This window comes from Orcinus orca, chromosome 16 (genome assembly GCF_937001465.1).
Source record: "Orcinus orca chromosome 16, mOrcOrc1.1, whole genome shotgun sequence".
Classification (NCBI taxonomy): Eukaryota; Metazoa; Chordata; class Mammalia; order Artiodactyla; family Delphinidae; genus Orcinus; species Orcinus orca.
This window is the reverse complement of record NC_064574.1, coordinates 13379830-13407333: the sequence shown is the minus strand read 5'-3', so window position 1 is coordinate 13407333 and position 27504 is coordinate 13379830. Positions and strand designations below refer to the sequence as shown.

Genomic DNA, 27504 nt, shown 5'->3' with positions numbered 1-27504 from the left:
GAGAGGTAAGGCAGGGCAGGGAGAAGAGTGAGCAGGCCATTACAATAGTCCTGGTGAGAAATGATGGTGGCTCGGACCAGGCAGCGATGGAGGTGGTGATTCTGGTTGCAAGGGGAAGGTACAGGCAATGAGCCTGGATGCTGGAAGCAAGGTGGCAGGATACAGGAGAAAGAACAGTCAAGGAGAACTCTGAGTTTGGGGCCTGAGAATCTGGAAGGATGGAGAGGGGACCCTGAGGGGAGGAACAAGCTTCAGAGGAAGGTCAGGAGTTCAATTTTGGCCATGATGCCTGTTAGACATCCGGGGATGTCAGGTAGAATGACAGGTCTGGGGGTCCAGGGCTGAGGCTGGGCAGAGAGAAAAACATGGGAGCCCGTGGTGGACAGAATAACAGCCCCTGGGGCTTCCCTGGTGGCGCAGTGGTTAAGAATCTGCCTGCCAATGCAGGGGACATGGGTTCGAGCCCTGGTCCAGGAAGATCCCACATGCTGTGGAGCAACTAAGTCCGTGTACCACAACTACTGAGCCTGCACTCTAGAGTCCACGAGCCACAACTACTGAAGCCCGCATGCCTAGAGCCCACGCTCCGCAACAAGAGAAGCCACCGCAATGAGAAGCCCGCGCACTGCGACAAAGAGTAGCCCCCACTCGCCGCAACTAGAGAAAGCCCGCGCGCAGCAATGAAGACCCAACGCAGCCAAAAATAAAATAAATAAATTTATAAAACAAAACAAAACAAAACACTGCAACAAAATATTAAAAGAAAAAGAATAACAACCCCTAAAAAAATACCCACATCCCATCCCTGGGCCCTGTGCGTACGCTATGTTACCCGGCAAGGAGGAATTGGGGTTGCAGCTGGAAATAGAGTTGCTAATCAGCTGACTTTACAGTAAGATTATTCCAGGTGATCCAGGTGAACCCAGTGTAATCACAAGGGTTCTTAAATGGGGAAGGTGGAGTCAGGAGAGTTAGAATTAGGGAGGTGGCAGTGTGAGAAGGACGCAGGCCAACACTGCTGGCTCTGAAGATGGAGGAAGGGGGCCACGAGCCAAGCTTCTAGAACCTGAAACAGGCAAGTGAATGGATTCTCCCATAGAGCCACAGAACGGAAGCAGCCCTGCTGACACCCTGACTATAGCCTGGTGAGTCTCACTTCAGACTCCTGACCTCCAGAACTGTAACATAACAAATGTGTGTTGTTTGGTTGTTTTTTTTTTGCGGTACGCGGGCCTCTCACTGTTGTGGCCTCTCCCGCTGCGGAGCACAGGCTCCGGACGCGCAGGCTCAGCGGCCATGGCTCACGGGCCCAGCCGCTCCGCGGCATGTGGGATCCTCCCGGACCGGGGCACGAACCCGCGTCCCCTGCATTGGCAGGCGGACTCTCAACCACTGCGCCACCGGGGAAGCCCCCAGTGTGTGTTGTTTTACACCACCAGGTTTGCGGTACTTTGTTACGGCAGCAGTCAGAGACTAACACAGAACCCATGGCGTCGAGATGGACTGGATGGGATCGGGAGGACTGTGCACACAGAGGAGGACCCAGTCCCTACTGGCACCTCCGTCACACGGCCCACCTGTCCTGTTACCTGAGTTGGACTGGTCTTCCTCTCGGGCCCCCTCGCCACTAGGGTCCTCGCTGGGGGCCTCCCGGGCCTCCTGGGCATCCTCGTGGGTGTGGTAGACCCACTGGTACAGGCCCTGTGCAGGGAGCAGAGTAAGAGGGGCGGCCACGACGCCAGGAGCCCAGGGAGGAAGGGAAGGGGCCGAGGTGCACACTGTTCCCTAATTCCAAAGCTCAGGCTTTTAGCCTGTCGGCAACACCACCTTCAGAGAGCATTCCCAGACTTCACTCTGGAACCTTCCTGAGGGACCTGCAGTCACATTCAGCCCTCACTGTCTATAGTCTATGCTCCACACAGAAGCCAGGGAAGGAGGAGCCTTAGGAAATGTAAGTCAGCTCCATGGGAGCAGAAACCTTGTCTCTCCCGTGGCCCCAGGGCCTCGAGACATGCCAGGCACACAGCAGGTGCTCAATAAACACTTATTAAATGAACCAATGAATTGGGATCACCCTCCACAGAACTCTGGGCCCCAACCCAAGTATAACATCAATTTTTTACCACTGACGTGATTATTTGCCCGACGTGCCCATGTGGTAAGAAAAGAGGGTCTTATCACACCCGTTTCACAGCTATGAAAACCAAGGCCACGAGGTTTAGGAAGCAGAGAGGTCCTAGAGCCCAAGCCCAGCTCAGCCCTGCCAGGTAGGCAGCCCCACCCCACCCCACCCCACCCCACCCAAAATGCTGTGGCGCCTTCAGGCTTTTCCCCAGAGAAGGGAACGTGGTCCTCAGCCCCTACGCCAATGAGCAGGGCTTCCCCATCCCCTTAGCTGCCGGGGGGCTCACCAGGGCCTCTTCTCGGTGGCTCCGGAAAGCCTGGAAGTGCTCCAGGACCTCTGGGGCTCCATCGTTCATCACGTTGTTGCCATTGACCTTCAGAATGCACTGGCCGGCACAGAGGCCTGCGGCCACGGCCTCAGAGCCTAAGGGGGACAAGAGTGCTCGAGGCTGGATGCCAGGCGAAGAGAGCCTGGGGCAGTGCCAGGCAAGGGCAAGTAACCAGATGAACCTGTCACCCACCCCACCCACCACCCCAACTCCCCCAAACGCCACCTCCATCCCCCGCACCCTGCAGCCACTCTCCACCCCATGCCAGTGGGCAGGACAGGGACTGGCATTCCCATTCTGCAGAAGAAGAGACTGAGGTTCAGAGAAGTAGCAGCTAGCCCGAGGTCACGCAGCAAGGGAGAATGGACTTGAATCCAGAAACGTTTCACTCTAGAGCTTCATCTCCTTTAAAGTCCCACTACAACCCATGATACTGGGGCCGGGATCAGCCTTGTTTTGCAGACAGGGAGACAGAGGCTCGGAGAGGCAAAGCGACTCTCTCAAGGTCACGTGCCTAGGATAAGGCAGGTTTCGAACCCAGGTCTACCACACTCTAAGGGCATGTTTTCTCAGCTATACCACAACTCCCAAACTGCAGGGCTTGGACCCCAGGGTTTTGTGTGGTTAATATGAAGGGTCTAGAAATGCAAGTGAATGTCAAGCTTTGTACACAGGAAAAAAATCAGGCCTGCGTGGTGTGATGGGGACAAGTACAGGCCTGGACCCCAGGAGCCCGGGTTCAAATTCTGGCTCTGTCATTGACCAACTGTGGGACCTCAGGCAAGTTCCAAAACCTCTCTGTGCCTTGGCTGCCTCGTCTGTAAAATGAAGACACTAATAATATCTACTCATAGGGTTCTTGAGAGATTCGGTGAGTTGAAACATGTTAAACATTTAGCCCCGTACCTGGCTCTTAGTAAGGACTCAAGAAATGACAGCGGTCTTACTGTTTTTGCCTAGTTTGCCTATAAACACCTATTCTGCTCTAAGGCAGGGTTTCTCACCTCAACACTACTGACATTCTGGGCTGCATAATTCTCTGCTGTGGGGAGCGGTCCTGGGCACTGGAGGATGTCCAGCGCCATCCCTGGTCTCTACCCATGAGATGCCAGTAGCACCCGCACCCCAAGTTATAACAACCAAAGATGTCTCCAGACATTGTCAGATGTCTCTGGAGAGTGAAACTGCCCCCAGTTGAGAACCACTGCTTTAGGGATAAATAAAATTAAAACCTACTTGAAGATATTAACAAATTCTCCGTAGCTTTCTATCGTGACATGCATTTTCGATCAATACATATTAAAAGTACAACTATGACCACAAGAGTGGGCAATGAATGTTTAAACTTTAAAAACGGGGCCCTCAGATGCAAAGAGGGCTGGGAATCCCGTATCTCAGGTCAATCTGGTTTCATCTCCTGGACAGAGTAACCTCTTAAACAGCACACAAGGAGAAGGCAATAAGAAATCAGAGGTCTCAAACTGCTGGCCTATGGCCTGGATCTATCTGGCCACAGAAGTGTGGCCAAATTCCTAGTTCTGGTTTCTTTAAAAAAAAAACCAAATATGGCCGGAGGAGGTCCACATTCCTGCCTGACAATAATGAGCTTCAGCTGAAGAAAAACTGCCCCTTTTCAAGTGAACATGTATTTTTCTCACTTTGCCATAGTCCCCGCCACTCCCTAGTGCCTTCATTTTAGTTGCCCATTTGTAACTGCCTGACCCCCCCCTCCACAAGAGTTTGCAAGCCTTGGCTTCAGGCAAAGAAGGTAAGTGCTAACGGTGCACTAAGCACAGGCCTGGAGGTAATGGTTTGGGGGCCTCTGAACTCCTTCCACACACACGCAAACCCATCTCCCAAAGCTCCCCTCTCCACCTCTTAGGCTCCCGCTCACCTCTCCCCACAGCATAGACGTACGGCGGGGCAGCTCCACGGATCTGGAAGCACAGAGCCTCTGGACGATCGGGGACTTTGATGATCCTGCAGCAAGCAAAAGCAGCCATAAGGTAAAGCAGCACCGCTCCCGACAGCCCAGGGGGTCACCCCGGGAGCCCCTGCCCCCCAGGCTTTTGGGAAATCAAACCCCAAACAGCAGTAGCACCACGCTGTCCAAATGTATAGAGAAACCTCGTCTAACCAAAGCCCACGGCAGCAGGATCTTTGATTGATCAGAACCAGCTGGCCCACCCTTGGAGATTCAGTCCATGCACAGAAATTCCCACTCACCCTCCTACCCCTTCTCCATCATTCTCTTGGTGAGAGGAGGCCTCGTGGCAGCCAGACCAGCACCTTGGCCAGTGAACATTTTATTCAATAATCACAGATTTGGGAGAGTGACAAGTGACCCAGCACATCTTGGTGCTGACTCTAGAAAAATGCCCACGTGTCCCCCAGAGAGCATGATTTGAAAGCCCAGGTGTTGGCCATTCTGCGGTGGGTCACCAGGGCAGAGTGGGCAACACCTTCCCAGGGTCATACAGCAGGTGTCATTAATCCAGGAGCTTCCCTACCAAGGGCGTGCCCCCTACATTGGGCCTTGGATCGTCCCCACCTGCCAGATAAGGCCGTCTTGAGAGCCTGTTCTCAAACACCAGGTATTTTTGGAACTTGAAGCAGGAACGTTCCACCTTGGTGATTTCTGCCACTTCTATATACCAACCAAACTATCAATCATTTTCCTTAAATTGACACGTCTTTTTACTGAAATAATCCTATTTAAAACTTTCCATCACTCTCAACAATAGAAAACCGGGAGCATCTGCCTTAAATAGAAGGGAGAAGTGAAAACCAAATCCACAGGTTATAAAATAGAAAATGCTTCTCCCTGTACCTATATCTGGTACCCGACCACTTCTCTCCACCCCACCATTGCCACGCGGGGCTGGGCCACCAGCCTCCTTACCACTCCCCCTGCTTCTACCTCTGCCCCTGACAATCTCTTCTCCACCTGCAGCCAGAGAGATTCGGCCAGAACCTACATCAGATCATGCCACCCCTCTGCTCAGAACCTTCCAGTAGCTCCATGGTCCTTAACGTGGGCACAGGGGGCCTGGCTGACCTCATTGCCCACCCCTCTTTCTCATTCACTCTCTTCCAGCCCCATCAGCTTCCTCATTGTTCTTCAAACACACCAGCCACAGTTCCACCCCAGGGCCTTTGCACTCGCTGTTTCCTCTGCCTGGAACCCTCCTCCTCCAGAAGTCCCCTTGACGCGCTCCCTTACCTCCTTCAGGTCTTCACCTCAGTTCTCAGGGGCATCTCCCTGACCACCACCCCTCCACACAGCCCATCTCCTGTCCCAGCTTTATATATTGGTCCACACTCACTACTACCTGAACAACCTGGCTCAGTATATCTCTTACTTTTCTGCTTTTTTTTTGTCTGTCTCCTGCTCTACCCTCCAAACAGACTGAGATCTACGAGGGTAGAAATGAATCTATCCAGACGGGGCTGCATCCTCAGAGCCTGACACACCAGTGGGCACACAGCAGGCACTCAAACATCTGTCGACTGAACAAAGGCAGCAGCACTGTGTCACGTGCCTGCAGAAGGAGCCCAAAGCACGGGGAATCGGGACGGCTCGGGCCCCCAGCAACACCTCTAGGACTCGGGCAACTCCTCAACCCGAGAGGAAGGTCACCAGACACCCCACCCGGGGGGGACACTCACTCTTTGGCCTTGGTGGCTACCAGGAGACGCAGCGGGCGGCGGGAACAGAAGGACTGGCTGAGGATGGACTCCACCTCTGCGAAGGGCCGCAGGAACACCAGGTCCTCGTTGACCGAGTAGATCTTCCTCCCCACCTGCAGGCCGGCCATCTGGGCGGGGGTGGGGCGGGAGACAAGCACACCAGGTAACTGGCCCCTCCCCTCCCTTCTCCTCCTCACTAAGGAGCCTTGAATGCATTCAGGCAGCACAGAGCCGGCACCAGGCACCAAGCACAACCAGCGGGAGCCCCCCAGGGCGGCCCCGCTCCCCTCTATGGTAAGCAGTTAGGGCGCTGGGGAGACCCGTTCTGGCCAACGAGCTATGGAGGGAGGCCTACAGGGGGCGCTAACGGGAAAGACGCTTTTCCCCTGAGGAGGAGCTGTCAGTGCTTCCCACCCAGCCGTGTGAGGACACAAGGCATGGACCTGGGGCAGCCACCTTGTGACCACGAGGGCTTGGCCAGGAAAGTCAAAGAGACATCGACCCCGAACCAAGACACAACCACCTCCTTCTCACTGCTTATGTTATTAGAAAAATGAAGCCCCGCGGTTCCTGCCACTGAGGCCAGCATGTGGCTACTCGCAGCCGTACACATTGCTAATCGCTACGAGGAAGCAACCAGAGCACCTGGACAAAGCGGCAGGTGCCTCTCTCCCACCCACCTGCACACCCCCTGGGAACAGCTGAGAGGACCCGGGGCTGAATCCTTGGCTGTCCTGCTCCAGACCTTGTATCCATGTCACAGCAACCCCGGATATTTGTTCCACAATCGGAGTGGATTCAGACCCTCGGGTCGTTTTCATGCACCACCCCGTACGGCCAGCAGGGGGAGCCGGTGGCACATGCCGGGAGGGCAGCCCCAAGCCGTGGGTTCTGCAGACAAGACTGCCCCACCCTCGTTTTCCCCACCAGGGCAATGAACAAGGAGGGACCACTGACATCCCAGGGCTTTCTGAGCCGGCCTGCCTCAAGAAACGAGGAGAGATGCCCCACGTTCCCATCCGCACCCAGCCCGAGCCAGGGCGGCCCCTCTGAGCGGCCTCACCTCCGCCAGCGAGCCCCTCTGGACTGACTTCACCACCACGGCCTTGTTCTTCTCCTCGATGTCGAAGCCATAGTCGTCCTCCTGGGGCAGGATCTGAGGGTCCGAGGCAGGAGAGATGGTGAGGCAGGGAGGGGGGCCTGGAGCCAACCCCACCTTGGCCCCCATGGTGAGAACCGTGATCCTGCCAGCTCTTCGTGCCCCAGATCTACTCAGGGTACAGACTGGGGGGTGGGGTGCGGCAGGATGGTGCCAGGACGCAGAAGATGCTCAATACGTATCTGTCACGTGAAGACCCGCCACTGGGCTCATGCTTCAGCCTGCTGCTGACCACACGTATTAGTTTACTTTTCATTGCCTGTCTCCCCTTCCTCTCCCCAACCTGAGGACAGAGCCTCCTTATTTATGCACCACTGTCTCCCCATCTGCTGGCATACAGTAGGTGCTAAATAACAACTTACTGACTTAATGAATAAAATAGATCCAAAGGTATCCGGCCACCAAGAACTTGGGGACAGCAAGGGGGTTTAGGGAGGAGCTGTCCCTCCCCACCACAGGATGACAGGCAGGTTGGTGGGTTCGGGGGGGTCAGTGGTGGTGGGGATACAGGGAAATGCATTTATTCGTTCAATAGATATGTGCTGAGCTGCTGCCTGTTATACGGACCAGGTACTTTACTGTTCCAGAAACAGCACTGAACAAGACAGACGGTTCCTGCCCTCGTGCAGCTGACTATCTACTGGGGGAGACAGACTACAAACAAAGAACTATAGAATGTGGTGCAGGGAGTGTATGTAGTTTGAATTAACAGATGACTTAAAGGGACAGGAAGTGGTGTGGCAGCGGGGCCAGAGAAGGTGATATCTGAGCTGAGACCTGAATAAAGTGAGGAACAGAAGTTTATAAAGGGTGGAGAAAAGTGCTTCAGGCGGAGGGCACAGCATGTGCAAAGGCCCTGAGTCAGGCTCCAAGGTACTGGAGGATAAGAAAGAAGATCAGGGTGGCTGGAGTGGCTGGGGTGGGTGGGATGAAGAAGGGGAGAGCACAGGAGATGAAGCCGGAGGGGCATGATGAGTCTTGAAGGCCATGGTGAGAGACTGGATTTATCCTAAGTGTGATTGGGAGTACTGGAGGGCTTTGTTGTGCAATAAATGGGAATTGGAACAGCAAGCCCCATAAGTACTATAGGAAAGAAGTTAATGGAGCTGCCTTCCCATCAGGTGGACTTCGGCCTCTACTCTGGCAATGACGAGAGACCTAACCTCTCCAAGCCTCTCTCCCAGTTGCCTGCTGCGGGCCAGGCCTTAAGATGGAGACCGCTGCTCACCAGGGGGAGAGAAACAGCATTTGGTGGGCTAGGCTGGTAAAACATCTGAACAGGCTGGTAAATATTCTACCTTAACTGCAAGGCTATTTACAGCAACTCAACAAGGACAGGGTGACAGCCCAGAAGACACAAGATTTTCGTGTGCAGGAGGAGTCCTGCAGGACTCAGGAGGCCATCCTCCCTGCACAAGGCTAGGCTGGGGTGTGGGGCAGACAAGGGGAGATGGGAAGGAAAAGAAAAGGAGCCCAGCGAGCCCAATCTCATCTGTCAAGAGGGTAGTCTGTCCAGTAAAGCAACCTGGCCTCTGGGCAGCGTTGCCAGCCACCACCTAGAATCCCCCATACTCTTGGGTACTCCAAGTTGACCTCAACGTCTCCAGCTATAACCTGAAGGTTGCCCAGTTCCCGGGCCTGCAGGCGGGTCTGGGAAGGAAGATGCAGCGGCACAGCTCTGCTCCTACCAGCAGGCGCTTGGCCAGAATGTTCTCCACCAGCTTGAAGTCGCTGCGAAGCTGTTTGTTCTTGCTGCTGGTTCCCTCCATCTCCTCGTCTGCGTGGAAACGGAAGTACTGGGACTCATCCTTGAACTCGCTCTTCTCCAGCACTGTGAACCCACAGACATGCAAGCGCAAGGTCAGGCTCACACGGGAAGCTTTCAGGAGCATATGCCAACTGGCAGCCACGGGCCGGAACCAGCCCCTGGACAAGTTTGGTTTGGCCAGCACGGTGCTCTATTAAGTAAAATCCTGTGCCAATACTAACATATTAGGATATTCAACATAAAAGCCTGGCTTTCTGACTTCCCTTGAAAAAGCTGAACTCGCCCCACTGCTATAAAGGCATATTACAAAGCCATGGTAACAAAACCTGTGTGGAACCACAGCAGAAGCAGATTAAAGGCCAGCGGAAGAGAACAGCAATCACGTAAGAGGACGCTGTGTTTACGGGAACTCAGCGTCTGATGGATGCCGAACGATCACGTGGAGTGTTCCACAGATGGTACAGGGAAAACTGACTCACGGGAAAAAAAAAACAAAAACCAGATCCCTACCTCATACCATATGTAACAATAAACTCCTTTTGGATTAAACACCTACATAGGAACAGAACAGCTAAAGCTCACCAAACAAGATGCAGGAGAAATCTCTCTGTCTTAGAGCAGAAAAGGAGTTCATATACGAGACCCCCCAGAAAGCACTACGATAAAATTACGGACTTCCATTCAGTAGGAAGGCCATAGGCAGGCCGCAGATTCAAAACTAATTGTACTGTCTAAAACCAACAAAGAATAAATACCTAGAACATATAGGAAACTCCAACAAATCAACCAGAGAAAGCTGGGAAACTCATCGATAAAAGGGCAAAGGATATGAATGAGCAACTAACATATGGGAAAATCTAAGTGGGCAGCAGTTGTATGAACTCACCCTCGCTGACAATCAGAAAGAGACCACAGTGAAACCCTTTAGACCAGGGACTAACACACTCAGTCCCTGTGGGCCAAGTGTGGCCCACTCCTGCCTTTTAGAAATAGTTTTATTGGGACACAGCCACGCCCATTTATTGACATATTGTCTGGGGTGCTTTGGGGCCACAATGACAGAATTAAATAATTGCAAGAGACTGTATGGTCCACAAAATCTAAAATATTTACTATCTGGGCCTTTACAGAAAGTCTTCTGACCTCTGTTCTAAGACAAGTCGCAGGAAAATGAATAAAAAGAACCAGTAACAATCAGCATGTGATGTGGTCCCTGTGGATTACAATTCAACTAAATACCTTCTCGTGCAGGGCACGCCGGGGATACAGGCTTAAGTTCACTTACTCCGCAGACAAAGAAGGACCTGCTGCACCCCTTTTAAAGACAGGAAGACTGAAGCCCAGAGGAGCTAAATAAACTGCCCAAGGTCACAGAGTCCAGGCTCCTCCTCTTCACCATACTGCCCAGCCTGGCCTGATAGATGGGGGCGAGGACAAATTAAATAAAGGGGAGAAATCGAGGCAATCGTCTGAAGTCAGCAGGTCCCTGAAAGAAGGACAAGCAGCTGCCTTAGCTTCGCGATGTCCCCGCCATCCCCGAAGACTTTTGGTGACATGGAAAGCATCAGGAGCCCTTCCTTCCTGTCTCCTTCCTTTCCCGGGACAGCTCGCTGTTTGTGAGCACCGTTCTCAGGCCACCTCTATTACCTCCTTGGAGACAACAGACACACAAATTGCTGCTTTCCCCAGAGCTGGGAGCCAGGCCCCAGGAGGCCGGCTGGCTTCCCCTCCACTGTAAACACGAGGCTAAAAGACTCAGGGAGTGGGAAGAGGAAGCACCGTGTTGTGTCTCGTGTCTCAGCTGAAATATGTGGGGAAACATCTGGAATCCCGGAGTCAGGGAGCTCAGCCAGGTGAGAGCCAACCACTCCCAACTTCCAGTCGAGGCCACTGGCCAGGCTTCATGAGACGGGCACAGATCCACGTTCAAATCCCTGCCCGGCCCCTCCCAACTTCACGGCCGTTTAGCCTCTCTGAGCCTCAGGTTCCTCATCTGTGGGGATAATAACAGCACCAACTTCCCGGGGTGGCTGCGAGGATTAAATGGTGAGCCTCAGTTTCCCTGTATGTGCCCAAGGCACTGGACCGCTGGCCTCTGGGTCCCTCCCCGGGGACACCTCAGAGCCCCGGGAGCTCGGGTCGGACACCACGGGAGGTGCCCCACGGGCCCCGCCCCACGCCCCACCCTGCACCCTAACCTGCATTCTGCAGCGGCCACAACCCTAGGATCTGGCCCTTTCCTCTTTCAGCCTATTTTTGAGTTCGTGGCAGGAACAAGGGAGCAAGGACCGCGCCCTGCAATTTCTCTCCCTGAGCGACCCTGAGGGTGTTGCTGTTGCCTGGGATCACCCCCTCCACAGTGTCCTCAGCTAGCCGCCTTCCCAAAATAGTAGCTGGGGTGGACCCCTAATTACTCTCACCCACAAATGAGAGGCTCTGCCCAGCTGACGAGAGGGGGGGATGGAGCTGCGAGGGCCCCCGCAGGGAACAGAGCGGCTTTCGGGAATGACGGAGGCTGCCGGGCTCCCGACCTGCCCCAGGGTGAGTCCCAACCCCACAGAGCCGTGGCCACGCTGAGCTCAGATGGGAAGGGAAAGATGGGGAAACTGAGGCCGGGGAGGAGCAGGGCTTTGCCGGCAGTCCGCCGAGTCAGGCCCAAAACCGGGCCTGCCGGCTACGAGGCAGGGGGCAAATCCGATGACCTGTCACCCCAGGGGTGCCTCTCTCTCCCTGCTGAAGGGAGAGGAAATCCAGCAGCTAGACCAGGGGTAGAAAACTTGTTTTGCTAAATGAAGTTTTACTGGCTTAGAGCCACACCCACTTGTTTACACATCCCCCTGCAGCTGCTTTTAGGCTACAGGGGCAGAGCTGGGCTGTGACAGAGACCGCGTGGCCTCCAAGGACGAAGATATTTACTGTCTGACCCTCTGCAGACAGAGTCTACCAACCCCTGAGCTGGAGCACAGAGCAGACGCCGGGAGGAGGAATGGCCAGAAGCCCTTCCCGAGTCTCAGGCCTCCGCTGCCACCACGTGCATCCAGGCAGCGTGGTCCCTCCTCTGGACTGTGACAGCCGCCTTCTCCCTGGCCTCCCTGCTTCCGCCCCCACCCTCACAGACACTCTCCGCAGGCAGCCAGAGGGGACCTGCAGAAGCCCAGCCAGGCACGTCCTTCCCCTGCTCAGAAGCCTCCAGGACGCCCAGCTCACTAGAGTAAGAGCCAAAGTCCTCCTCACACACTCAGAAGAGTCCAGAAAATGTACTTATTTACTGTCGTGTGATGCGCACACGCGCACACGCGCGTACAAGCACACGAGGGCAAGACTTGCATCCAGCGTGCTCACCCCGGTCCCCAGAGCCTAGCACAGTGCCTGCACGCAGGAGGCGGCCTCTGGAAGACAGCAGAATGAGCAAAGACGGAGGGGAGGTGTGGAATCAGCCTCACAGGGACAGAGCAGCTCCAGGGAGAAAAGCGAATCTGAGCTGGTCCAGGGGGTGAGGAAAGAGAGGAGCCATCCTAGCAGGTGGCCAGGTGACCTCGCTGGGGAGGCACGAATTGAGCAGAAACACTGAAGAAGTGAGCGGGTGAGGCAGGGAGGGAGGGACACCCGGGCGAGAGACACTGCAAGTGACAAGGCCCTGGGGAGTGTTCTGGAAACAGGAGAAAGGCTCCTCAGTGGAGGTTCAAAGTCCACCCGTCCCAAAAGGGTGGGAGCCTCAGGGCTCCCCAAGGGCCACAAGGACAGGCCACAGAGCTCAGTGGTCGACATGTGGCCTGCGACGCCCGCCTGCCTGGGTTCAAATCCCAGCCCCTCCTTGTCAGGTGACCTTGAGCAAGTGTCCCAGCTGCCTGAGCTTCCATTCCTCGTTTACAGACGGGGATGACATTCATACCAACATCAAAGGATCGATCGCCCCAAGGACGAAACTCATTACTACATGCAGAGTTCTTAGGAGGAGGCCGGGCACGCAGAGTATCACTTCTGTGTTAACTGAAAATGGTGTCAATGGAACCATTTTCTCCCTCCCTCTCCCCAGCTTCCTGACCCAGGACCATCTCGGACCGTCCGCCTCTCTCCCTCTTAGGTGCTTCTCCCTGTGTGGGGAGGAGTGAGGCATCTGAGGGGCGAGGACCCGCCTGGCCTCCTTTCTCTCATGCTCACAACCTGCCCATCCTCTGTCCCCACAGACCCCTCCCCTCTCCTCTCCTCTCCTCCCTGGATGCCCGTGGGCCAGGTCCGTGTCGTCCACCCTCACTGCCCACCCTGGGAGGCCACATCCCATGAGGGAGGAAGGGCTCAGGAAGTCCATGGATTTGACCTCACATCCGGTCTGTGTTTTGCAGCCAATCTTTACCAGCCACCTTGGTCCCCACTGGCCACCTGAAGTGATGTCCCCATCAGTGAAGAACGGGGCGGGTGGGGTGGGGAAGGGCAGCACAGGCCCACTCGGCATCCAGCCCGGGCTCACCCATGGGCACGCTGGGCAGCCGCCAGCCCACCACTTGCTCTCTCTGGGCCTCAGTTTCCCCCCACCATAAAATGCACCAGGGACCAGGGTCCCTGCCAGCTCTTCTGTTCCAGGACAGGACCCCCACCCCACCCCGGGGAGGCTGGGCTGAAGGGGAAGGGGCGGATTACCGTGGTGCATGAAGCCATTGTTACACAGGCCCACACCAAGCGCCACCGCCTCCTCGCGTGTCTGGCAATCGCCCTGGAACAGAACAAGAAGCAGAGGGTGTTAGGTGGACCCGCTGAGCCAAGGGGCTGAGGCAGGCTGGGAAAAAGCCCACCACCACCGGGAATGGAGACTCCACGAGGGCAGGGATGTGTGTCTGTCTTGTTTCCTGTGGTATCCCCCAACCGTGTCTGTGACTGTTATTAATAAACACCAAACAAGAGAAGTATTTGACTGCATGTTAATTACTTACATGTGAGAAATGCATGGTGCACCATAAACACCACAAACGAGAAAGGGCTATTTTATGTGGCAGACACTGCTGGCTGCCCAGCAACAACCCTCCCCGGCCCCATCCCGCCCTAGTACTGAAACCCTCACTCTTACAGACAGCAATTCATCTACCTAGACAACCACAGATCCCAGCCTCCTTTACAGCTAGAGGTGGCCAATGAGATATAAGCAGAAACCACTGATAGGGAGCTCTGGCAAAACACTCTTTGTCCCCGGTCCTTCCTTTCTCTTCCTCCCGCCTGGAACAAAGGTGCGATGGCTGGAGCTCCTGCAGTCACCCTAGAGCACAATGTGACCTCAAAAATAGAAACATACTAAGGATGGCAGAGCAAAAAGAAAGAGCAGGGGTGGTCTTCAAAGATATCATGAGATTGTACTAGCAGCTCTGGACCACCAACCTCTGGGCTTCTCTCATACCAAAGAAAAATAAACCCCTAATTTGTTTCAGCCTCTGTAGTTGGCTCTCTGATACTAGAAATCAAGTTCAATTCCTAACTGACCTGGCTCCTCCCTGAGTAGAGGAAACCAAGGTCAGGGAACAGCTGGTGCCGATTCTCCCCGAGAGTGTGCCCTGGAGACGGTGCCCCTCCGCGCCTGCTCCCGAGAAGCTGGGAGTCTCCTGGTGCCAGCTCCTCCTAGGACCTGGCTCCTGGGTCTCCCCCTGACTCTGTGGGTGCTCTGTGGACTTCTCAATAAGTCACCTTCTCTTTTTTACTTTCCTTAAGTTAGCCAGATACTGTTTCTGTTTCTTGCAACCCAAATCATCTCAGCATATCCAGGCAAAGTATGTGAGTTGTGTGTGTACGTAGGGGAAGTGACAGGCCAAGGAAACAGCACGGACAGAGGTCCAGAGGCGGACAAAGCTTAGAGTACAGAAAATAACATGGCCGGCGAAAGCAGGGTGAGTGAGAAGGTCAGCTCTGAGGAAAAGGCCTTTGATCTATTGTGTTCCCTGCTGAATCTTAAGTGCTTAGAACAGAGCCTGGCATGCAGTAGGTGCTCAGTACATACTTGCTGATTGAATAAAGACATTGTCAGCAGGGACTAACTCATGCATTAGTCTGTGGCCAGGTCAACGAGCTTCGCTCCGCTCAGCCGGCCTCTCGTTTAAAATACTGCCCAAGTGAGAAGTTATTCCAAGAGGCACTGGCCCGACAGAGCCAGGCCAGAGGCCTCCACTGTTGGTGTATCCCCCCCAGGCCCCTGCCAGCAGCGGAGGGGCCCGGGAGGGAATTCCTCAGCTACAGGAGAAATGAATTCAGAGCTGCAGGCCCCAGCCTGCCAAGGCCCCAGAGCAGAGCCTGGGGAAGCCACTGGCCTCAGCTGCTCTAGCTGCCCCAGGCTGACTCAGAGATGACAAATCTGTCCTGCGGGACCGCGGGCCAGTGGCTGGAGAGCCAGCACGCTCACAGCCCCGCCAGCAGGGCGGCCATCCATGCAAGAGGCCACATCCGGAGCAGCCGCCCCCAGCTGTGAGGGGCCCAGGAGGCGGGCGGGCCCAGCCCTGCAGCCCAGGGGGCCCGGGCAGGCGTCTGGAGCCCACCTAGCTTTCCGAAGCTCTCACAACCTGGGCTCCCAGCCCAGTCCAGCCCGTCCCGGCCTCTCTTCTCTCCAAAGGGCCCTGGGGTGACCCATGGGATGGCTCCCAAAGTGAGAACAGCACAGGGATTCTCTGGTCAAGAGTGAAATATGCCAACGCGGGATGTGTCCACCGCCTGAAAAGCAAGCCCCCACCCCACATGCTGCCAGCCGTGGGGAAACCGGAAGTCATCCGGTCCCCATTTCCTCCCCTCCCAGAGGAAGGCACAGGCACACACAGCCCTGTGCAGTCAACCTCCGCAGCACACTTCCCCTTCATCCCCCACTCGCCCACCCCCCTCACTGCGGGCTCCATCCACGACGGCCTCCTTGCTGCTCCTTCCACACACGACATGAGACCCTACCTCAGGGCCTTTGCACCTACTCCTTCCTCCCCCTGGAATGCCCTGCCCTGGCTTTTCAGGTCTCAGTGCCCATGTCAGCTCCTCCTAACTACCTAGATGGTCAACCCAGAGGCAATCGCTCTTATTAACCCCATTTGACAGATGAAGAAATTGAGGCACAGACAGGCTTGGCACTTGCCCAAGTTTACAGCATGAGAGTGGAATCCTTTTACAGCCGGACCTTCCCTCCAAGTTACAAATAGGGAAACTGAGGCTCCAAGAGGGGAGGAGAGTTACCCAGCGTTACGGCCAGGGCTCCTGCCCTGTCCTTGTTTATCCTTTGTTGCCTCTGCTAGTGCCTTGAGCTGCCGGCCTGGCCCTTTGCCTGCTCACCCACCCCAGCCTTGCCACCCCACCCCAGATGCTAGAAACCCCGCCGCCGTCAGCACTGCCATCTGCCTGAGCATGGAGGTCAGCGTAGCGGGCGCTCAGGGCACATTTCTGCGGAGCCGGAACAGGAGCCGGCAGATACGAGCCGTCCCGCACCTGGCTCCTGGCCTGTCCCTGCTCTCTCCTGCCCCAGCCCACTGACCCCCAACCTCCTTTTGACGGCCACAGCCTAGGGCATCCTGGAGTCCAGGCAGCACAGACCAAAAAACCATGAGCAAAGAGGTGAGGAGAGCAAACCCTGGAGCTGTATCCCCCGGGTTCAAACCCCTGTTTGGCCAACCGTGACCATGGGGAATTCCTTAACCTCTCTGACTTTCATTTCCTCATTTGTACTTTTTATCCCCAGATTTGCCCTTGACTTTCCAAGGCCTCTGCCACCTCTCAGTGGTATTCCCCACTCAGACTCCACAGTACAAGCTATAATCAATACAGAGGATTATTATTACAATTTCTATTATTATTGACTACCAAGGCGTCATGAAGGCCCCCCACCACACAATCTTATAGGAGTACCTCGTTTCTGTGTATCCTGAGGCAAGTTACATAATCTGAGCCTCAGTTTCCTCATCAGTACGATGGGGACAACAACTGTTTTCTGAAGATTAAATGAGATAATACACACAGAAGATCAGAAGTGATACAGTACATAGCTTGTCAATCAAATGACTAATACCCTCCTTATCCTCTGAGCTAAAAGAACTCTCGTTCATCTGAGTAGTTGGTAGGGAGCCCTTCCCCCAGCCTCAAGGGATGAATTCTGAGGAATTCTAAGGCACTCTCAGCAATCCTTATTGTTTCCCCCAGGGAGTGGTTTAGGGGTACATGAGGGACCCACCTGGCCATGAGACCTAAGGGGAAGACCACTGGGCAAGGGAGGGGACTGGGGGAAGTTTCCTCTCCTAATAAACATAGTGAGAAAGCTCTTTCCAACTGCCCCTGCTGCCTGCCTTTGGCCATAGGTCTACATAGATGTGATACCTGGAGCTGTGGCAGCTGTCTTATGACAATGAGGCAGCTGGCAAGATGGCAGAACAAAAAGATGGAAAGAGCATGGATATAAATGGCATTGTTGAGCTCTAAGACCATGAACTCTGGACGCCTAGTTATATGAGCAAAAAATGTCTTTACTGTATAATTTCGATTTCCTATTATGTGAGAGAAAAATGTCTTGACTGTGTAAGTCATGTTTCCTACTATGTGCGGCCAAAAGTATTTCTAGCTGGTCTAAGGGGTTTCAATCAACATTTGGTTTCAAGGAGCAGAATGACCTAGAGTTACACATGAACATGTGTTCAAAGCAAAATAACCCTGCTGAACTACACAATTATATGTTTTCTTCTTGACTTGCCTGCTAAAGTGCAGGTGGGGATGACTCTTGAAATCAAGACCTGCTGTAAGCAGTCTTCAAGGCCACATCCTCATCACCAACCTCTCCCCCACAGAGAGACCCACACGCACACCGTCCCCCCCTTTCCCTGACCCGGAGCCAGATGCCAGCTGTCGTTTGGTCAATCGCATGGAAGCCATCCTATGTCAACTCCAATTAGCTTCCCTGTGTCCCCAGACCAGGCCAAGCCATGCGAGGCCTGCTGAAGTGGACAGAGGGTCAGCTGCAACCTTCACTCCACCGTCCGCCCCCTGCCTCCACTGTGACTGTATGCTGGGGGATGGCGGCAGGGAGCGGGGAGGGGGGGTCCTCTGGACCAACTGACAATGACTCAGGCTACTCCACGGGGCCTTCGGCCAGGATCACAGCTAACCTGACAGCACGGGCCACAAGCAGGCCCCTGCCATGCCCAACACCAATCATAAAGAGAAACCAACAGAGGCCGCTGCTCTGGCCGGTTCTCCTCCTTGCCGGGGTGCTCCAGGGCGCACTCTTGAGCCTCCCAGCTCAGCCAAGGGCCTTGCAGTCATTCAGGACTCCTGTGTCTCTCACCACTGCCGCCCGCTCCGTCCATTCAACAGCAGGCTCTGTTAGGTCTCCCTTCAAAGAATCCCAAACCTGACCACTCTTGTCCCCTCCCCCGCGGCCACCCGGTTCTCAGCCACCACGCTCCCCACCTGCAGCTCTGAAGCCGCCTCCTCACTGGTCCCCCGAAAGCCCGAGCATCTTATCCCACCGAAGTCAGATGCTGTCCCACCTGTGCTCAGAGCCCTGCAGTGGCCCAAATCCTCCCAAGAGCTCACAAGGCCCCTTGGGGCTGGCTGCCCACCAGCTTCCCCATCACCCTCCCTCTCGCTCACGCCATTCCAGCCACACTGGCCTCTCCCCGCCCCCAGACCCTCCAAGCTCACACCACTCAGAGCCTCCGAGCTGCTGTCCGCTCAGAGAAAGCTCCGGCCCCAGACGGCCCCCTGGCTCGTTCCCCACCTCCCTCCGGTCTCTACTCCAAGGTCCCTGCTCAAAACACCACCTTCTCTGCCGCCTGTGAACAACCACATCCCCACCCACCCACGTGAAAGGTCGACTCCCGCCCGTAGCTCCCCCCGAGCTGGCACCTAGCACCAGCTAACAAAGTGTTTTACTCCTTTTCCTTGTTTATTAAACGCCTCTCCTACCCCTCACCAGAATTTAACATCCACGAGGGCAGGAGCGTTGTCTGTCTTGTCCACTGCTGTCCCCCCAGAACCTAAAACAGTGCCTTATACACAGCAGGTGTTAGGAGGAAAAAAGGGATGAGCCCATAAGCCCTCTTGTCGGATTTTTCTACACTCCCTTCTGCCCCCTCATTGTAAATACCACCCAGGAGCTGACAAGGAACAGAGTATCTGTGGTAGAGATGCCTCCTGAGCAGCAGGTGTGCAAAGCCTGCCCCTCCCCCACCCACCTCCTCCACTCCACTAGGGAGTACAGTGGGCACCCCAAAGGCAGCGCCTTTCCACGGCCAAGGAGAATGCTCAACTTCTCCCCCCCCACCACCGCCTTCCCGTCACTGTGAACGAAGGGAAAACCCACCGCGCCAAAACCCCAGGACCCATCCGTGACCCCTTCCCAGCCCCAGAGCGGTGCATCCTGTGATTCCATCTCCAGATATTTCCCAGGTTCACTGACTTCTCATCAGCTCGGTAACCCACCCCACTCCCAGCTCAGGCCTGGGATTCGCCACTTAAGGCAAAGTCCACATCGCGCCTTGAAACCAACAGTCAGCCGTGGAGCTCAGGAAACACGAGGCCACAAAGGTCCAAGGTGGGGAGAAGCAGCGTTTCAGAGAGCCCTACACCCCGGCATGCCTGGGGTCTGAACGAAGAACCTAAACCACAAGATAAATCACCCCTCCCCTGTCACAGCCCACTCAGAAGATGGGACCCCAAACAGATTGCCCCTCGGCTCTCCCCAGCCGTCTGTTCCTGCACCCGCAAGTCCCTCTGTAATTTCTTCAGCCTTCCTTCCACACTGCGTGGAATTTTGAGGCACCCTGAATCCTTTGGGAAGGAAATGAGGAATTATTATAATAACAGTTCCATTTACTAAGCAATTACTCTGTGCCAGGCACTGTTCTAATAAGCACTTTAGATGATTAACTCACTGAATCCTCAAAATAATCTAAAGGGGAAGGTATTGTTTTGAGCTTCATTTTACTGGTGTGGAAACTGAGGCACAGAGAGGTTAAGCGGCTTGTCCAAGATCACTCAGCTGAGAAGTGGCAGTGCTGAGATTTGAACCCAGGTCTGCCTGGCTATAAATAAAGCACATGCTCTGAGCTGGCTTCAGGGGATCCTTAGGAGGGGGCAGTGTGTGGTGTAGTGCAATGGTTAGCACCTCTGTGCTTCCCAGCTGTGCAAATCTGAATTCAAATCCAAGGTCATTTTAAGACCTCCCGCGTCTTAGGGCCCCACATCATAGCAAACATATTAAAATGCACACACATCCTACATTAAATACGTTTTGGGGGCCTGAAAAGTTTTTTTCAAGAATTTTTCTAAACTTGATTTTGAAGTTATTTGACGCCAAGAAGCATTTACTTTACATAGGTTGGCTATGATTTCTAGGCAATCATCAGGAATTTGTTCGACATGAGAAAATCCAGGCAACAAATTGTTTTTGAATGGAATGAAGTTTCTATGAATGCTAAACTTAACAATTAATAAGGCTGCCATAAAGCTGCACTCTATGAAAGTTTAAACATTTAGATTTCACAGTTGTCTTCTTGTCTTTGGAGACATTACGTTCTTCTTATAGACTATGAATGAACATTCTTGCAGGCTCCCTGAAAAGTTTGCAGAAATGAGGCCTAAGTAGGTACGATGCACCCATCCGATTCCCAGCTTTACTGCTGCCAGGCTGTGTGCCCTTGAACCAGGCACTTGGCCTCTCTGGGCCCCAGTTCCCTGTCTGGAAATGGGTTGGAGGACTCAATGAGATACTGCACAAAGTCCAGACAGGGCCTGGCCCAGAGTAAATGCCCTGCAAACAGAAGTCATAAGGTATAAGAGGCAGGTAGGCAAGAGTGTCCACGGCACCTCGATGGAACAAATCATCTTTGGGAAGTTGCAGCAAAATCAGCACAGAGATTTTTCCAAGACTCTGCCCGGCCCCCACTCACTGGGAACCTAGGATAAGGGAATAGCTTGGCAAGCCCTATATGGAGGCTCTGTGGCAGGATGAGACCAACTTGTCCCAGTTTGCCTGGGACCGTCCCACTTTTAAAAAGGAAAGCCTCAAGGTGGCTGCCACCCAAGTGTCCCTTAACTGATAGATAAATAAAATGTGCTCTATCCTCAAAAGAGAATATTACTCAGCCTTTAAAAGGAAGGAAATTCTGATACAGACTACAACGTGGATGAACCGAGGACTTTATACCGAGTGAAGCAAGCCAGACACAGAAGTACGAACGCTGCATGATTCCACCTGCACAGGGCACCCACAGCCGGCAACTCAGAGGGCGGAAGTGGGAGGACGGCTGCCAGGGGCCGGGGGAGGGAGGAATGGGAAGTTACTATTTAACGGGGACAGAGTTTCAGTTCTGCAAGATGGAAAGAGCTCTGGAAGTGCATGGGGGTGATGGCTGTGTAATAATGGAAATGGACTTAGGGCTACTGGACTGTACACTTAAAATGGGTTAAGATGATCAATGTTATATTATGTGTATTTTACCACAATTAAAAAAATAATTTAAAAAAATTTTTTTAAACCTCAAAGGCCAACATCCTGGTTAGCCCCTCAGGCCTGGGCAGAGGGGACGACGGGTCACATTTGCTCGGAGGGGCTCTCACCTGGGCCAGCAGCCAGTCCACCAGCTTGCTCCCGGGCAGCACCGACTTGTACGTCTTCAGGTGGTAATCGCGGTCCCTGTGGAGAGGAAGCAGGCCATGAGCAGATCAGGGAGGAGGGAGGGGAAATAGTCCCAATGTCCCTACTCAAAGAGCTCGGGGTCCGAGGATTTCCAGGCTCTCCAGCCACGGGTCAGAGGCAGGGGGGCCGGGGAGAGCAGCAGGCAGGGAGTCCAGCCCTGACTCCACACCTCACTCACAGTGTCACTGAGGGCAGGTCTGTCCCAACCCAGGACCCCATCCTCACCAACAGCATCAAGGGGCAGGAGTAGGTGGCTCTAAGGCTCTGGAAGCTTCCCCAGCCTGGGGTTCTCAAGCAGGGATGGCTATGCCCCCCAAGGAACACTTGGCCGTGTCTAGTGACAGTTTTGGCTGCCATGACCTGGCTGGGGGGCGGAGTGCGGAGGTACTACCAGCAACCAGCAGATAGACACCAGGATGCTGTTAAACATTCAAAACTGCCCAGAACAGCCCCCAAACAATTATCCAGACCAAAACGTCAAAAACGCTGAGCCTGCGGAACCCTGATTTACTCTGAGTAATGAGAAAAACTTCCAATTCTTTCCTTTTGTTTTGCTGTTAACATTCGTGTGTCTAAAGGTAACAAAACAATACCGACATGGAAATGCTTCTCCGTGGGCTGGTGTGGGCAGTCAGGACAGAGCAGAAGGCAGGGGGCTGTCAGGGTCCTGGTTCTTTGCTTTGACCTGTTGTAGCAACTAATTCCTGCCAAGTCTTGGTACAAAGGGTTGTGCGGACCTTGCCGCCAAACTGCAACAATCTCTCAGCCTTTGAAGCTGACGAGAGTGAGTTTCTGCGGCCGGGCCCTGTCGGGGCTGAGAAAGGCCGGTTGGGGAGCCCCTGTCGGGGCTGAGAAAGGCCAGTTGGGGAGCCCCTGTCGGGGCTGAGAAAGGCCGGTTGGGGAGCCCCTGTCGGGGCTGAGAAAGGCCGGTTGGGGAGCCCCTGTGGGGGCTGAGAAAGGTCGGTTGGGGAGTTCTTCTCAGGCTTTCAGGAACTGAGGAGCCCAGCAGGTCACGTGCGCGGTAACTGGGGACCCGCTGCCAGCCCAGCCACTTCCTCCTCTGGGGGCCGATAGAGAGGCCTCTCCTGCAAGGGCCAAGGCTGGACCGGGCGGCCCCGCCTGCCTCCTGGGCCTGCACAAAGGCAGCAGGGGAGGAGCCAGCGGGGCAGGTCTGGAGGTGAAAGGGGCTCCCTGGGCCTGGCCTCCAGCGAATGCTGGGAAAAGACTCTTCCTCTCCGCTCCTGAGAGGTGACAAGAGCTGTCAAGACAGAGGGCAGAGGTCTCTGTAGCTGGTAAGGACCAGGTCACCCTCCCTGTGCCTTCGTCCACAGCCACAAGCTTCACAGTAAAGACAACCACCAATCACTGGCACTGACAGAGCCTTCACTGTGTGCCAGGCGCCAGTCAAATTTAATCTTCAAGATCAGCCAAGGGGTGTGAGCTATTCTTATGCCCATTTCACAGATGCAGAAACAGAGGCAAAAGAAGTTAATTACCTTTCAACAATCACTCAACAAACATTTACTGAGGGCTCCTTTGCCCTGGACTGCGTTCTCCAGTACATGGCGGTTTTTCAACCAATTAATGTTAAATCAGAGTTAAGATTACACTCTTCAGTCTCAAGAGTGTGAAACCCACGTGTGACTAGTGGCTACTGCATTGGACAGCACAGGCACAGAGCATCTCTATCAGTGCGGGAAGTTCTACTGGCCAGCACCGCTCTAGGTGTTGTCAAGGGTCTGGGGACACAGCAGTGAGCAAATTCCCTGCCCTTGGTGAGTGTACAATTCCCTGGGGTACAGACAGTATACAGACTAAGAAATAAATATACAGTATGTCAGCTACTGACAAGCTTCAAGAAGAAAACCAAAGTGAAGTAAGGAGGGTAGCGTGTTCCAGATGGTGATGTTTTACACACATGGTCAGGGAGGGGCCCTCTGAATTGGAGACATTTGAAGTAAGGAAGCAGATATGCAGATATGTAGGGGAAGAACACCCCAGGCAGAGGAAACAGCAAGTGCAAAGGCCCTGAGGTGTATCCTATTATTATCCCCATTCCACAGAGGGAAAAGTTGAGGCCCCAGCAGGTTAAATAACTGCCCAAGAGCGCACAGCTGCTGACTAGCAGGCTGAGATCCAGAACTAACACCCTTCACCACCACACTGCAGTGTTTCCCACAAATTTACTCACTTGACCCTCATGACAAACCTACAGGGTAGGTACAGTTATTAGCCCCATTTGATGGAGAAGGAGACTGAGGCTCAGACAGGTTAAGTTATTGGCCCAAGGCCACACAGCTGAGAAGAGACAGAGGTGAAACTGAAGCTTGGAGAGAGTAACTTACTTGATCACAGGGGTGTAGAGGCTGTGAAGACGGCAGTAAAGCCTCACACCCTGAAAGAGAAAAAACGGGAGTCTGTGATCAGGCCACATCCTTCAGGGGCCCCCAAATCCAGGCTGCTGGGAGAGAGGGTGGGGGGAGAGGGGAGACTGGTGAGGGCAGTGGAGAACAGGCCACTGGGGCAGAGGCCTGCTCTGTGGTGACTGTGGGGTCAAGGTCATGGGGTCAGGGTGGAGGGGTTCCCACCTTGGACATGATGTCCTCCAGTTCACTCCGGGCCTTGTAGGTGCCGTCGTCGTAGCGGAAGCGGTACATCACCTGCTCGTTCTTGAACTGGTGCTTGTCAGAGACTGGAGGGACCCCAGGGCTGGTGAGGCTGGGCGCCCCCTCGGGCCCTCCTGATCCACGCCCACCATCCTCACCCTCCACTCGGCCAGGCTCCACGCCAAGCACAATTTCTCCAAAGCCCCTGCCCACACTCCCGGTCCTCCGGCTACGTGCAGGGCCCGCTGAGACCCACAGCTGGGGGCTGGGGCATCTGCCGGTCTCATGAGAGGCCCAGAAATGCCCGCTCCAGCCTGCCCTGAGGCCCACCTGCCCAGCGTCTCCCTGGAGCTAGATCACGAAGCAGGCTGGGGTGTGAGACCCCACCGTCAAGATTTATGAACCCATCTCTACACAACGGCCCTGAGTCGCCCCTAGCGCTTCCCTGTCTCACTCCCCACTTTGGATCCATTAGCTGATCCTGCAGGCTCTCCCTTCAAACCATGAAGGAACAGCTGGCCACACAGAAGTGTAGAAATGGCCTCTGAGTTAGTGGCAGCACAGCACTGTTGAGCTCTGACCTGGTCCTACTGTTCGGCCCCCCAGGCCTAGCCTGCACTCACCATGGTGGATGATACCGTTCTCCAGCAAGGCTTGGCCCAGGTTCACGCCTTCTTCCGTCTTGCTGATTTCGCCAATTTCCAGGAGCCAGGCAACAAACTCACTGCCAGGAACATAACATGCGGTTGAGAGGACCTCCCCAGTCCTGAGGCCACAGCGGCCAGCACTGAACCGGCCTGGCCCCCCTGACTCCCAGGAGTGACAGCCAGAACTGCCCACGGGAAAGCAGAGCTTAGGACACCACAGGCCTGGGGGTCGTGCTGAGGCCAGATGCTTTTCCCCAAGACCAATGGCAGAGAGGTGGGTGTGAGCAGACCCCAGGCCCCGCCTCAGGCTCACTGGATGGATGGATGGATGGATGGATGGATGGATGGATGGACGGACGGGAGGATGGATGAGAGAGACAGAGAGAGGGGATGGACACATGAGTGGATAAATGAATGAAAAGTGAGCAGATGACTGGATGATCTGACAGGCAGATAAATGACTAGGTGGCTGGGAAAATTAGTGGGTAGGTGGGTGGGGAGGGCAACAGATGGGTGGGTGATAAGTGGAGAGATTACTGGGTAGATGAGTGGGGAGATGGATGATGGCTGGCTGGCTGGATGAACAGACAGAGGGAATGAAGAAACCAATAAGCAGGAAGAAGTAAGGACCCAGAAAGATGATTGTGGAGAGTCAGAAGAGCTAAGGGTGATCAAGTCATGTCATTCTCCCACTTAAAACCCTCCGGTGGGCTTCCTGGTTACTCTCAGAAAAACATCCAAACTCTGCCCACATGATGGCAAGGCCCTGACATGATGAACTGCCCCTTCCTCATCTCCTATACCTTTCACTTATTCTGCTTTAGTCTCACCCACCATCTTCCCCTGCTTAAAAAAAACTGCCAGACTCCTGCCTGCCTCAGGGCCTTTGCACTTGCTGTTCCCACTGCCTAGAAACACCCTTCCCCAGCTCTTCACACAGCCTTTCTCTTTCATCTTTAGGTCTCAGCTCAAATATCACCTCCTCGGAGAAGTCTTCCCTGACCACCTCATCAAGACACCCCACACCCACACAAACCATCCCCATCTTTCCGTTTTACTTCCTTTTTAGCACTTATCACTGGATTTGTATTATACTATTTACAGATTTATTTATATGTTTATCAACCATCTCCCTGAACCAGAATGTCACCTCCATGCTGATGGGGAGCTCTGTCTGATTCACAGCTCTACACCCCCCGCACCTGGAAGATGGTCCAAAGCACAGCAAGGCTCAATAATCTTTTGAACAAATAAAGGAATGAACCATCAAACAAGAAGGAATGTTCTGGGGTAAGCAGGAAGGTCTCAGTAAGAAAGAAGTGCTCAAAAGCCCAGAGGAAATGAGGCAAATCCAACGTGACTACCCAGAGGGGCAGAGGCTCAGTCAGAGCCCAGGTCCTGGTTCTCGGAGTAGAGTTTGGGCTCCATGCAGAGCTCCACCCACTGGAAGTCAGCAGGCCAGGGGAGAGCTGGGGATGTGGTCATTCTGTTCTCAATGAAAGCGGGTGGCAGCTGGCCAGAGTGGGGAGCTTATCAAAACCAGCTGTCCTGCCTCCAATTACAGGGCCAGAGGGGGCCAGGGCTATTTTTAGCTTTGCAGTGTTTGGCTAGCAAAGACCTGCCCTGTGTGTAGGTAGCAGTGTGTGCCGAGGCATTCAGGGAACCCCAGTGAGAGCCGGGGGTGGGGGGCGTAGAAGAAATGGATCTATTCTGTGGAGCGGGAGCCCCGAGTGGGGAAGAGATGATCCTGGCCTCCCCCAGGTCTTTTCTTGAAGTCCCAAAAATCAGAGGCAGAAAGAGAGCTGCCAGCAGCTGGGGGAGGTGAACAGATGTTGAGTGCCCACTCTCGGAAGCTGGAGACTCGGCCTCTGGCTGCCCACCAGCTGTCCCATCGGGGGCCACCTCTGGCACGGACCGGCAGCCCTGTGGGGGGTCCCAACAGGGACCACAGCAGGTCCCAAAAGGGGGACAGGAAGTTGCCCACAGCAGCTGCAAGGGCAGAAAAATGCAGCCCAGAGGACAGCAACTGTGACCCAGGTTTCTGCCCTGAGCTGAGTCTTGAGCCTTTTTGAGGATCAACTTACTGGGCAAATTTGGGCAAACTGCTGTCCCTCTCTGGGCCTCAGCCGGGTCCATCTGGCAAGGGGTTCATTCAGGGGTCTTCTGGATTTAGTCAGTAACTTTCAAATCATGTTGAGTCCTAAGCTGGGATCCAGCCTACAAAACCAGACAAAATTCACCTCTGATGCAGGGACCTTAAACTCTCATAAATGAGTAAGAGGGACCAGGTGGAAACTCTGCTGAACCAGCCAGCGTTTCTGAAGACGGCAGCCACTCACTGCGGCCAACTGTGGCCGCATGGGAAGACTAAAGCATCTTACGACTTTTCAAGAGAAGCTGGAAACCCAGCATTTCCTGTGAAATCTCCCAACTGTTAAATGTTGATATTGAATCCAAAATGTTCTGAAAGCACCGTGTGGCCCAGGGAAAACACATCTGCGAACCACACTGTGTCAGTGGGGCGCCATGTGCTACCGCTGGGTG

The 27504-nt window shown here is 54.4% G+C and overlaps 1 protein-coding gene across 3 annotated transcripts in view; it reads right to left on the bottom strand.

Moving 5' to 3' along the window:
• PREX1 (phosphatidylinositol-3,4,5-trisphosphate dependent Rac exchange factor 1) overlaps window positions 1-27504 on the bottom strand; it is a 201649-nt gene that overhangs the window by 27169 nt on the left and 146976 nt on the right. For all 3 annotated transcript variants that reach the window (XM_012537823.3, XM_049699089.1, XM_033411142.1), the window contains 11 exons: window positions 24937-25037; window positions 24296-24399; window positions 24053-24102; window positions 21629-21704; window positions 13709-13781; window positions 8991-9133; window positions 7207-7299; window positions 6123-6271; window positions 4348-4433; window positions 2412-2548; window positions 1590-1701 (listed from right to left, as the gene is read on the bottom strand). In XM_012537823.3, the coding sequence (XP_012393277.1) occupies window positions 1590-1701; window positions 2412-2548; window positions 4348-4433; window positions 6123-6271; window positions 7207-7299; window positions 8991-9133; window positions 13709-13781; window positions 21629-21704; window positions 24053-24102; window positions 24296-24399; window positions 24937-25037 (1124 nt within the window). The remainder of the gene's footprint in view (window positions 1-1589; window positions 1702-2411; window positions 2549-4347; window positions 4434-6122; window positions 6272-7206; window positions 7300-8990; window positions 9134-13708; window positions 13782-21628; window positions 21705-24052; window positions 24103-24295; window positions 24400-24936; window positions 25038-27504) is intronic.